Source organism: Peromyscus leucopus, chromosome 15 (genome assembly GCF_004664715.2).
Source record: "Peromyscus leucopus breed LL Stock chromosome 15, UCI_PerLeu_2.1, whole genome shotgun sequence".
NCBI lineage: Eukaryota > Metazoa > Chordata > Mammalia > Rodentia > Cricetidae > Peromyscus > Peromyscus leucopus.
Window position 1 is genome coordinate 60,657,624 of NC_051076.1, and position 12,695 is coordinate 60,670,318.

The 12,695-nt window shown below is 36.0% G+C and overlaps 1 protein-coding gene across 7 annotated transcripts in view; it reads right to left on the reverse strand.

The window, feature by feature from the left end:
• R3hdm1 (R3H domain containing 1) overlaps window positions 1–12,695 on the reverse strand; it is a 135,074-nt gene that overhangs the window by 71,698 nt on the left and 50,681 nt on the right. For 5 of the 7 annotated variants that reach the window (XM_028874950.2, XM_028874947.2, XM_037211466.1 and 2 more), the window contains exons 4-7: window positions 10,492–10,533; window positions 9,915–10,004; window positions 4,648–4,762; window positions 3,639–3,717 (exon numbers count right to left, since the gene is read on the reverse strand). In XM_028874950.2, coding sequence (XP_028730783.1) covers window positions 3,639–3,717; window positions 4,648–4,762; window positions 9,915–10,004; window positions 10,492–10,533 — 326 coding nt within the window. Of the gene's footprint in view, window positions 1–3,638; window positions 3,718–4,647; window positions 4,763–9,914; window positions 10,005–10,491; window positions 10,534–12,695 lie in introns of those variants that run through there. The other 2 variants (XM_028874954.1, XM_037211467.1) reach the window with 2 other exon arrangements.

The following is a 12,695-nucleotide window of genomic DNA, read 5'->3' on the forward strand; positions in this document are numbered from 1 at the left end:
AAATAATAGAATTAATATAATAAAGGATTTCCTAATAGATTTCCTTAGGAGACATTAAATCACACAAAGCAGAATTTAGCTAAGAGAACACATCCCTCCAAACACCCCAAAATTTATAATGGCAGGATATAGACAATTGTTCCCAGGACTGACTAGCCATGAGACCCATCCTCAATGAGCATGCCTCTAACAGTGGTTCTCAACTTGTGGGTTGTGACCCCTTTGAGGTCAAATGACCCTTTTACAGGGGTCACATATCAGATATTTACATTATAATTCATAACAGTAGCAAAATTACAGTTATGAAGTAGCAACAAAATGATTTTATGGTTGTGAGTGACCACAACATGAGGTTGCAGTATTAGGAAAGTTGAGAACCACTGGTCTAGGAGGAAGCTCCAGGGAGCAGCACAAAGGGCCTGCCATAAAGACCCCAGCTCTCTGGAGAAATACCTAATTCTACCAGATGGGCAAGAAGACCCTGGGTAATAACTATTCAAAAAGGAAAACACTGGTGTACTAAAGAAATAATTTTGGCAATATCTTTGCTATGTAAATCTCCCATCTAACTAGGCAGCCAGAATCATCTCTGTTTAAGCTGTTTAAAGTGTAATCTGGGGTTGGGACCTAAGAAATTTAAGGATGACAGTATATGTGAACGCTTAAGCCTCAGTTGTATATAAGTTAGCAAAATCTTCAAGGCGAGCTTCTTTTGGGCATTAGCCACAGCCAGACATAAGTTTTTTTCAGTAAAGAGTTTTATTTATATTAATCTCTAAGAGTGATTTCTCACTGGGAAGGCAGATTATTTCTATAACATTCTGGCTGACATCTAGGCCAAATATCCTCAGGATTCTTCTGCCAGCTTTTGAGATCAAGTCCTTCCCTTCATGTCTACCTATTTTAAGATAATTTTGTCCTTATCATTTGTTTAAATACCTCTGGGTAAACTCATCCCTATTAAGCTTTATCTTTACTGAGACTTCACAATCTGTAACTCAATGCTGACTCGTTCCCTTGATGACTGGAGCCTTTAAAGTGTCCATCCTGTTCTGCTGCCTGCTTTCAGTTGTGAGACTGGCTATTAGCTCCGTCAGAAACATGGCATGCTAATCTCAGTAGCATTCCACATTCAAATAATCATCAGTTCCTAACATGATTTTTCCTGAATATCTTTCAAACCTGCCTCCCCAGCTCTGCCCTCATACTAAGGATTAAAACTTGGGGCTCATGAATATTAGTCAAGTGTTCTATCACTGAGTTATATTCACAATTTTTCTCTATATTGAGATTTTAAGGCTTCCCAGCTAGCCTTGAATTTGTGATCTATGTGTCTCAGTCTCTAAGGTAGCTGAGACTGCAGGACTGTACTAGCAAGCCTAGTAGTACCTCTCTATTTGTTATGGTTTCCAGCCACTCTTTCTTTATGGTATTTCATGACAAAGAAATCTCTAAATACCCCAAAAAATATTCTTTAAAAGTACCAATTTCGCTGGGCAGTGGTGGCGTACGCCTTTAATCCTAGCACTTAGAAGTTTGAGGCCAGCCTGGTCTACAGAGTGAGATCCAGGACAGGTACCCAAACTACACAGAGAACCTCTGTCTCAAAAAACAAAAACAAAACAAAAGAAACACCAGTCTCATTATACAGCATTCTTGTTCTATTTAAAATCTGGTAATTACTCAAGTTAGCATGCCATGCCCAGTAACTGTTAGTAATTCACACAACTGGCATTTCAAGGAGGACAGTTTTCATTGGTCACTGTTGCATTCACAGGTCTTTTAAAACATCCCTGATGTCCTATGGTTTTCAAAATCTGCTAGGACAGAAAAACAAACAAACAATAACAATAAAAAACTAGGTTGAGTCCTTTGCTGTTTGTTTATGCTTCATTTTGTATGGTGAGACAGGATTCCATATTGTAGCCAATGACCTGTAACCTGTAGCAATCCTCCTTTCTCACTCATACAAATGTCAACCATGCTGGGCAAGGATGGCACACGCCTTTAAGTCCAGCACTATGGAGGCAGAGGTAGGTGGATTTTTTGAGTTCAAGGCAACCAGGTCTACAGAGTTGAGCTCCAAGACAGCCAGGGCTACACAGAGAAACCCTATGTTTAGAAGAACAAAAATAAATAAATAAGCAAGTATCAATGACAATACCCTGCTTGACCTGTTTGTGCGCGCACGCGGGCGCGCACACACACACACACACACACTCTAAGATTTTTATTTTGTGTGTGTGTGTGTGTGTGTGATTGTGTGACTATATATCCTGTGTGGGTGCCCCCGGAGGTCAGAAGAAGATGCTAGATCTCCAGAAGCTGGAGTCACAGACAGTTGTGAGCTGCCTGATGTGGGTGGGTGTTGGGAGCTGAACTTGAGTCCTCTGGAAGAGGAGCCAGTACTCTTAACTGCTGAGCCAGTCCCTAGCCCCTCCTGTTTTTTACAGCCGCTCAATCTCCTTTACAATATTTATTATACTTTAATTAATTAGCATGTGTCTCTAGAAGAGACAGTAAATATCTTCCTCATATTTACATAAAATGTCAATAAGTTTCTTGTTCAGTGAACTAATGAATCTATCTTTCTACTGAGAGTACTAAGAAATAAAATTGAAACAAGAAAGAAAGAGTCTTGCAGAACTGCTTGTCTTCTTGTTCATTTCAGACCTATGATCCTTCAGTCTCATCACTGAAGTAAGACCACTCTTTAAAAATTATTTTCTTTTAGATTGCAATATAATTACATCATTTCCTTCTCCCCTGTCCTCCATCCAAACCTTCCTATATACCCTTCTTTGTTTTCTTTCAAATTCATAGCAAAAGAGACCATTTTTAATTTTGGTGGATGTCCTTCAGGAGCTAAGTACAAAACTGAAAATCAAGCTGAGAAGTAGATACAGCAAATTTGATGAGAGCTACAGTCAACAATCACAACTGAACAATGTCCCAGAGAGACAAAAGACACTACTCCCATCACCTCCTAGGCGCTCCTTCCTGCTGACACAGCCTCTCATCTTTATTCCACTGGTACATAACACCACACTGCTAAGCTAATAACCGGAGAAAAGGTTCTCAACCTTGGCATCTTTTACCCCATGAAAGTGCTGATGAGGTGCATTGTGGGTCCTTAAAGGTCCCTGCCAAGAAGTTTAAAAGTAATCACCTCCTATGCTAGGCAAAATGGATTTCCCAATTCAAATGTTGACTCAAATGAGCAGTGTAAAAAGCTTTTTGATTGGAAGTTTATAATCTAAACAAGAAAGAACAAGATTTACTCATAATGAGTTGCGTATACAGAGTTCTTACTTGGACAGAAGATGTTACGGAAAGACCCTCATGATTAAATCTCTCTCAACCACAATTCAGAGTCTAAATATATTGGTGACCTTGTATTTCTGAAAATTCCTAAAGAATAGGAATGATTTGCACATTATTATAACATGCATAATGCAAAGATATTTATACATCTGCATTTAGTAGACCAACATCTTATTCCTAAGAAACTAAAATGTTTCTGTTATATTCCATAGAGCTACAATCTTATCCTAATATTTGAACTCAATAATGAAAACATATATAACAAGGTTATGGTACTCTAGAAACAATGTAAACCTTATAAATTTAATTTTTACCTGGGATTGTTTTTTAATGTATTTACTAAAAATTCATGTAGATCTATGCCAGTTGAATCAGTGTATTCTTGACTGGAATCTAAAAAACAACAACACAAAAACCCAGTATAAAGTTGTTTACCACAAATCCCTTTCCCTTTTGTACATTATGTCTATCTTAAGTAAAATGAGATGCCCATGAAGAAAAAAAAAAAATGACGAAGTAGGAAAAAGAAATTTATGATAAAGGCAGATGACCACTATATTTATGACATGGGCTGATATAACTTCATGAACATACACATTCTTAAACTTAATGTCAGACTAAATTTATACCGATTTCTTTAATGATCTTCATGTACTCATATTCAAACATTAGTTAGGTGAAAAACTGAATGATTTTGATAATGATTTCTATCTGTAGCAAATTTAAAGAGCTTAATTCACTTGAATGTATAAAAGTAGAAACTAATTTGGAAGAATTTTAGTTCTAAAATTACTTACTTAAGATTCTTGAAATTCAGTGCCAAAGGCCTGCTTTAAAAAAATTTCCCAAATATTCATGTGTATTTAATCCCTTAAATGTAATATCCTGGTAATATTGGTCAACACAATGGCATTTATAAACTAGTAAGAACATTTTTATTGTACTGCAGTACTCAATGATCCTTAAAACTTTTTATGAAGATAAACATTCTGGGGTTTCCAACAATATTCTTAATATGACACCAGTTCTTTGTACTGAACAATGTAACACAAACTATGATTCTGGCATTTGAACATGAGTGAGACTGGAAAGGGACTTTGATGACCATTCTTCTTAGTAACTGAGATTTATGTTACAATTTTTGGTTAGAGAATCTTAACATACATACCCATGACATACCAGATGAGCAAATATTACGTCATCCCTCTGGTCTGCTATGCCATTTTCAATATAGATATGTGACATGTGTTATTCAAGGGGTAAAGAATTATTGATAATGAAACTAAACTTTTATCTAAAAAAAAAAAAGAATAAATTACTAACCTCTTGATAACATTTTTCTGGGCAACTTATCACTGGCTTTTTCTTTATCTGTTTCATCTTTTGAGGGCTTTTCCTCTTTTTCAAATGATTGTGTTAACTGGATTTGAATTTTTTCCTGTTGGAAGGAAAAATTAGTTATTTCATGAAAATATAAACTAATTCAATATTAAGTATTGGCATTTCCTGAGTAACTCAAAACTGTATGAAGGACAAAAAGGACAAGACATTTTCATTTTATCCAATTGAAACTTCTAAATTAGCAATCAACTTAAGCCAGGTGTGGTGGCATGGGGCCTTTAATACAGCACTCACAGGCAGGGACAGGCGAATCTGTGAATACCATGAATTCAAGGCCAGTTTGGTCGACATAATGAAACCCCATCTCAAGATAAACAAACAGAAAAGAAACTTAAACAGTGTCTTGAGAAAAAAGGTGAAAACAGTTTGTTCAGTCAGGTATGGTGATGCACGCCTTTAATCCCAGCATTCAGGAAGCAGAGGCAGGTGGATCTCTGAATTTGAGATCAGTCTGGTCTACAGAGTGAATTCCAATTCAGCCAGGAACATAGTAAGGTGCTGTCTCAAAACCAAAACCAAAACTACACCTAATATGTTCATCTGAATGTATCAATTAAACCAGACCTTTAAAATTGTTTTGGAGAAATTATAAGTTTCCTGTTATGGTTTTACTGCATTTATTTACAAAACACCGTAGAGATCAGAACTCATGTCTTTTTGACCTATTGTTCCAGTGGAGATGCTCACCACAATTATCAACCATGACAAGAGAAACGTGTTAATAGCAGGAAAATAATTAACAAAATTTTTGAAATAGTGTCTAATGTATCCTAGGCTTGCTATACAGAGGAGAATGACCCTGGATGTCTAATCTTCTTGCTCCAACTCCCAAGTGCTGGGATTACAAGTGTGTCTCATCTGATTCATGTGTTACTAGGGATGAAACCCAGGGTTTTGTGCATGCTACAAGCACTCTACCAACTGAGCTACATCCCTAGCCCAAATTTAATTTTTTGAGTATCCCATATAAGTACACTCTCTTTCTCTTGCAAGACAAAATGTAAGCAGAAAAGTTTTCAAAATCACGGCACCTATTTTCTGACTTGAGATTTATGTATCACTGTGCCTCCTTTAATCATTACACAGTTATTTTAGAAAGATATCAAATAAGATTATGTGTCTTCCTGAAACATGTAACACAATAAAGCAGCCATACTGTTAAAGACCAAATGGAGAATAATCTTATATTGAAAATAATGTCATTAAAGCATTTTTAGAGCCAGCAGAGATTACCAGGAAATCAATTTATATACCCTGAAAGGCAAAGATTATGTTGAGCTATGTTTATTCAGGTAACATTACAAGAAATATACAACTATTTGGTCAGGTTATTTCAACTAAAGGTAAAAGTGTGGAATAGTCTTAAAGACTAAATTATACTTTTGTTCATTACTTAACTTTTCTGGATAGAGTAGCAGAAGTGGTCAGTAACACAGAGGATACAAACACCAGGATTCTCAAACTTATTGCCAGCAGAATTTCTCTTAAACTTCCTCTCCATCACACACAAAATGATTTTCCAAACAAGTGCTAGCAGAATTTCGGTTATATACATAAAACAGTAAAATAATTAGATACTGTTTTCCTTTTCATTGTTTCTTCCAAATTTCTTGTTCAAATTTCTGAGGCTGGGGATACTGCTCAGTGACAGAATCATGCTCAGAACATACAGTCAACACCATGCATTGGAAGTGTCTACCAGGATGACAAACTCCTGTTTTCTGCATTCTCTGTCTTGCTTATCAAACACAGTATGTCATATTTGGGACTTTGATTTATTTCTAAACTTGTTCTGTTTCTATTTTTCCCACAGTTTTCAGACATTTGTAAATGGCTATAGAATTAATTTAGAATTAATTAGTTAAACATTTAGGAGTTTTCCTTCTTTGAAGCTTCTGACTACTATCACTGGACAGTCCAATGAATTGTATGTAGGAGAAAAGACTCCACACTGAACTCGTAGGCCCTGACTAAAAGGTGCTTCCAATGACTAGCAGATTTCACTTCTAAATTATTTCCTCTGAGTCATAGATATTAATTTATAGATATTAAATTACTTAATCAAGACAAACTATATTTTACAACTCTAGTAGAGAAGGCTGGTTTCTTGTCATCAGCTGATCCTGTTTTCAGGTACTTGCATAAAGAAAACCCATTCTGAATGCTGAAGGTGGCAATGTAAATAAACTCTTCTAACTATAAATAATAGGAACATGTACACAGAAAGCTGTAATTTCTTTACTCTTTACTATGGCATTCATAATATCTGTGATTAAGGTTATTTCCCCATTACAAACTCTCACCACACATGAATGAAATCTCTCTTATAACTGCTTCTCAATCTTTTTTATAATGTTTTATGCCATATTAATTTACCAAAAATTAACATACTATGAAGGGAAATTGTTGGAAATTGTATCAAGGATGAGAAAAGATGGCAGAACACATATTTTCTAGGTCCCTTGCAGGTGCATTTTAGTCAACTTAAAAGATGAAAAAAAGGTTTCTACATATATATATATATATATCTTGTAAATAGAGGCAATAAGAGATTATTAAACAAATGAAAAAAATTATGTTTAAGAGAAACAACATAGTAAGTGGAATAACTGAATTCTGACATCTTATACGGACAGTGTAACTTTTTAAAATGTCATACACAATCTGTGATCAATATATATCCTAAGAACTGACATATATCCTATAAGTATTTTTCAGAGGAATTTTTACTACATAGGTTTCTGTAGTATTTTAAGACAAGACCCAATGCCCCCAACATTTTTCACATAAGGTAAAATAAAAAGGAAATTAAAAAAAAAAAAAAAAAGATCACAATATTTTTTCTCAGAAGGTACAAACTTCTCTGTATCAATATACTCTTGAATGGCCACTCCTTCCTATTTCCTCTAACTTCCTGGATCATTAATGCCACGATGCTAAGATAGCACAGCACTTTGTCAACAGAATGAGGAAAGGAACTTTCAAAACACACTCCATGAACAACCATATTCTTTAATCTTACTTATAAAAGAAATTGCCAAGCAGGGCAGTGGTGGCACACATCTTTAATCAAGGCAGATCTCTTGAGTTTGAGACCAGCCTGGTGTACAGAACAAGTTCCAAGACAGCCAGGGCTGTTACACAGAGAAACTGTCTTGAAAAAAAAAAAAAAAAAAAAAAAAAACAAAAAAACAAAATATGAAATTCCTTTAAAATTTTTGTTCCATTTATTTTTAGGTGTTTTGCATGTGCATCTCTGCATCCCATGCATGCCTAGTGCCATGGAGAACAGAAGAGGTGAAATATCCCTTGAAACTGGAGTTAAAGATGGTTTTGAGCTTTATGTGGGTGCTGGGAATTAAATCTGGGTTCCCTTACTGGAACTGCTAGGCCATCTTTCCAGCCCATAAGAGAACTTTTAAAAATTGCTATTTCAAAGAACAATTTTATTGTTTTTTTTTCCCTTTCAGACTATGTCATAACTCACTAGCTTTACTAACAACCAGCCATGTAATGTTTAATATGAAGCAACCACATTCTGTAAAACAAAGGCAATCACATTCTATAAAACAAAGTGCCCAAAGGGTTAAGCTTAAAAATATTCTAAGCGTGGTGGCACACGCCTTTAATCCCAGCACTCGGGAGGCAGAAGCAGGCGATCTCTGTGAGTTCGAGGCCAGCCTGGGCTACCAAGTGAGTTCCAGGAAAAGGCGCAAAGCTACACAGAGAAACCCTGTCTCGAAAAACCAAAAAAAAAAAAAAAAAAAAAAAAAAAAAAATTCTAAAGGTAACTATACCCAGTAAGATATTTTGACATTACTTCTGACTTTGCTAGGAAAATGTTATTGCTAAATGCATTCAATCAAATACATACATATGTTTATTTTATATAGCTCCAATGAAAAAGAATTTAATTTCTCTTGCATCTTAGATATAAAATATAGTGATTTGTAAAAGTAAGACACATTATATGCATGTCACAACTAACTTTAGTATGTACTTGTCTCTTCAAGATCATCACTTAAACCATGGGAAAGCAGAAAAGGTTTCCTTGAATCAACAAATGTACAACTGATACTTGCTTCAAAAACATTTGAGACAAAAGTTCTTTTGAGACAGGGATCACTGTTTACCCCTAGGTGGCCTGAACTTGCTATATAGACCAGGACAGCCTACTCAAAGAGATCCACCTGTCTCTGCCTCTGCCCCCATGGTGCTAGAATTAAAGGTGTATCGCACCACTCCTACATGACATTTCAAATTTTAAAATAGATGTACAATATGTCATGCTTTTAAAAAAATTGTTTCTTAAATAAGTACTAGTAGTCTTGCTTCTTAGAAACTTAAAGTTGCCTAAACCCTCTTATGAAGCAGCAGCCCCCACCAGCAGTCCTAGTTATCCCACTGATAATCATCAGCAGAACTGAAAGCACTATTCAGACAGCACCAAAGACAACTTGCAGTTATGACTAACATAAGAAAAACCAGAGCCTTAAAAACAATATAGGCTTCAAACGTGGTAATTTGCTTAAATCTCACTACCTTATGTTTTATAAGAATAGACAGAGAAATATTTATTAGACAATTACTAAAGATTCATGCGAAATGGACACTGGCTTTACTATGCATTCAGGCTAAGAAACTATTAAGCAGAAGTCAAGGTAGTTCCCAGAGATGCAACAAGAAGAATACAACAAACTCCCAAAACCCAAAATTAAAAGAGGAATTATATCATAATTATAATCACTGAAAGTACTTTAATAGTGAATACTTTTGAACAATAACTTACAACTTTCCTTGTCCTACTTTTTTTGAGACAGGGTTCCTCTGTGTAACTCTGGCTGTCCTGGAACTCGCTCTGTAGACCAGGCTGGCCCCTACCTCACAGAGATCCGCAAGGCATGTGCCACTACCGCCAGCTAATTTATAACTTCCTTAAAGTCACATTCCTGGGTAATCATATAATCTCAAAAGTTTTCCCAAAAGAAGAATCTCTATTGTAAGCCTCAGACTGAAGTAGAGTTTTCCTAACTCATCTGGATTTTAACAAGTATTATCAAATCAGTTTTATTTACCAGAAATGAAAGAAAGAATACATTCACACTCAACTTTCATTGACTCATATCAAAGACTGTCTCCAGTTCCACCATGTCTCCAAGTAATTTTTGTTTTGCTTTGTTGTTGTTTACCTGGGTCTCCTGTGATATCTCTGCTGCAGGGAGTGGTGGAGATTCTTCACACACTGCAAGGCTCCGAACTAGCTTTAACTTTGAGCTTGACTAAAGAGAAGTATTTAAAATTAACACTACATTTCATAAATTAGGGCATATTCAAAAGCCCCCTAGAGAGTGTCTAAATTTCTTTTTAGTTTCCACCATGAATAAAAAAGTAGATGAAATGTGTAAGTTAGATTATCATTGAATAGCACTAAAACCCCTTGAAAGTGAAAATAAACAATTTTAGTTTTAAAAATTATAGAAATAGCAAGAATGGGGATAATTCCAATTTCAAATCCAACAAATGGTGAGAAAGTAATTTTTCTCTATAGTTAAAAAACAACAACAACAAAAACCCCCACCCAGGATAATTAAAAGCAATGCACAAAAGCGACTAGGCAAGACAAAAAACCCAAATAAAACAAAAGAAGCTTTCTGCCCCAAACAAAAGATGAGAAAACTAAACTGAATGTAGTGCTGTATGAAAACAAGAATTCATCAAGCATGAAGGAAGGCCTTGGCATGCCAGCACACCAAATAGTTACTATACCTTAGACCTTTTTCCTGTCTGTCCAAATGACTGCAGGGGCCGCTGAATATATAATAAGAGAGATTTCATTAAATTTCACACTCAAACAGAAAATTTGCTTCTTAATTCATATACCTAAACCTCAGAGTTTGCTAAACAAGGAAACCAAAGATGGTTCAGAGAAAGAGTATTGATTCCTCCAGACACACACTGGGAGAAGTTACTAAACACCTCTGTGGATTGGCATTTTCTTTAAATCAGCAAATTTCTGTATTAAATGAACACAATATGGAACTCTGAAGGTGACTTTTTCATAGCAAAATAAAGTACGTTTCTTCAGTATTTTATAACAACATTTTCACCAATGTTGGGGTAAGTGGACATACCAAATCACTCAGCAATTTCAATTAGCTGACGTCAGGGAAGTTTCAAGCGCACTAAGAAAACATTTGAATAGCACAAAGACTCAGAGTCTATACCGTTACATCTCTCCTCTGCTGAGCCTCTTCAGTAAAACATGAAGGACACACCACCAGATTGAGTAATGAAAGCTACTCACTAGGTCTCGGGGAAGGCAATGCGGTAGACATGTGAGAAAGACGGACGGCAGACTTCCAATAAAGGTGTTTAGCACAACCGTCAGATCACTAGTCACACTACCAGAGGACTCACAAAAGCAACTGTAGCCTGTGCTTGAGCCTACAGTGCTAGTAACTCAGACAGACTTTAAACTCTTTCCTTCTCTTCCTTCTTATCTATCATTTCAAATCCAGCTCCTCATAGGGCAGGGACCAGGCATCTATTCTCATTAGTAGTAGGGAGCCAATTTGGCATCAATCACAATACACATTCAAGCTAATCCTCAGGCTACTAAGCTTCACATTTTAAGAAATGGAGAGAGACATTATGTATACTAACATCCCAAAAGACTTATGTACGAGGTCAACAGAAACAAAGGCCAGAGTACAAAAATGTCAAAATCTCTACTTTGGATCTTAAGGCCTTCAAAGATTAAAACACTGTATTCTTACAATTCTGACTCTAGATCACCAAGTTAACAATAAAATCTAAGACACAGAAAGCCAGGTACAAAAAAAGGAAGGAAGGAAGAAGAGAACTATTGCTTATGGAGGGAAATGGTCTGACTATGTTTGCACAGGGGAGTGCTGCCAAAGAGGACTCCTTGCATGCTGGTGGAGTAGTTTCAACTTGCTCTCCACTTCCCCTTGGCCAAGTGGGCTTTTCACTCTCCGTCAGTCATATCTAAAACATGGAAATAAAGAAGACACAGTTCCTAACTGCTCTTAAGGTCTCATAGTCCAGAATCAGTTACAAATTCGTCCAACTGAACCTCAGAGCTTCCGAACCTTAGTCCAGTAACCTCACATTCCACCTGCATACGTATGTGACAGATTACATTCAGATACGGGAGACAGAATTCCAAAGACATTACCCAAGAATGATTCCCCATCCTTGTTCTATTTAATGAAACACAAAGCTGGGCTCTGCGTGAAGGGCTTTTACAGAAGTAGCTTATCTCCTAGTCAGTTGACCCTAAGATACAGATTTAAAACTGGAGTAAGTCTGACCCATCAATGAGCCTCTTAAAAGCTGAGTTTTCTTTGGTTGAGACAAAACAGTCAAGTCAAAGAGATTCAAAGGATTCAAATGAACTGATAAAAGAAGATAAAAAGGCTACCCAGGAAACATGGACCTTGTATCAACTTTGGAACTGAGGTCTGCTGAAAAGGAATGCACCTTGATGCCTATTCTTTCCAAGCTCTTCCAAAGAGGATCACGGTGGTTAACACTCTTGATTTTGGCTTTGTTAAACCTTAAGCAGAAAACCCAAGTAAGTCTACTGTAAGTGCCTAAGGAGGAGTCATTGCAACTCTCTAAGTTATGTTGATCTGTTATGCAGCAAGAGGAAAGAAATATATCAATATATAAATAAAGTGCTAGAGTGGCATTATTATATCAAATTACTTATTTCTTTTCATTTCAAATAGAAGATATATACGATATAATATATACTAGAAAATCTGCCACATTTACCAGCACACAGCACAGAGAAGAGAAAATGATTTCTGCTTATAAAAGTAGATGTCCTTCATTTATTTATTTTTATTCTGTTGAGAGTTTGGCAGCCAGACTTGGCTTTAAATAAGAATTCTTCCAGTTTGATTTACAATCATTTTTTTAAAGTAGATTTTATTTATTTGGAG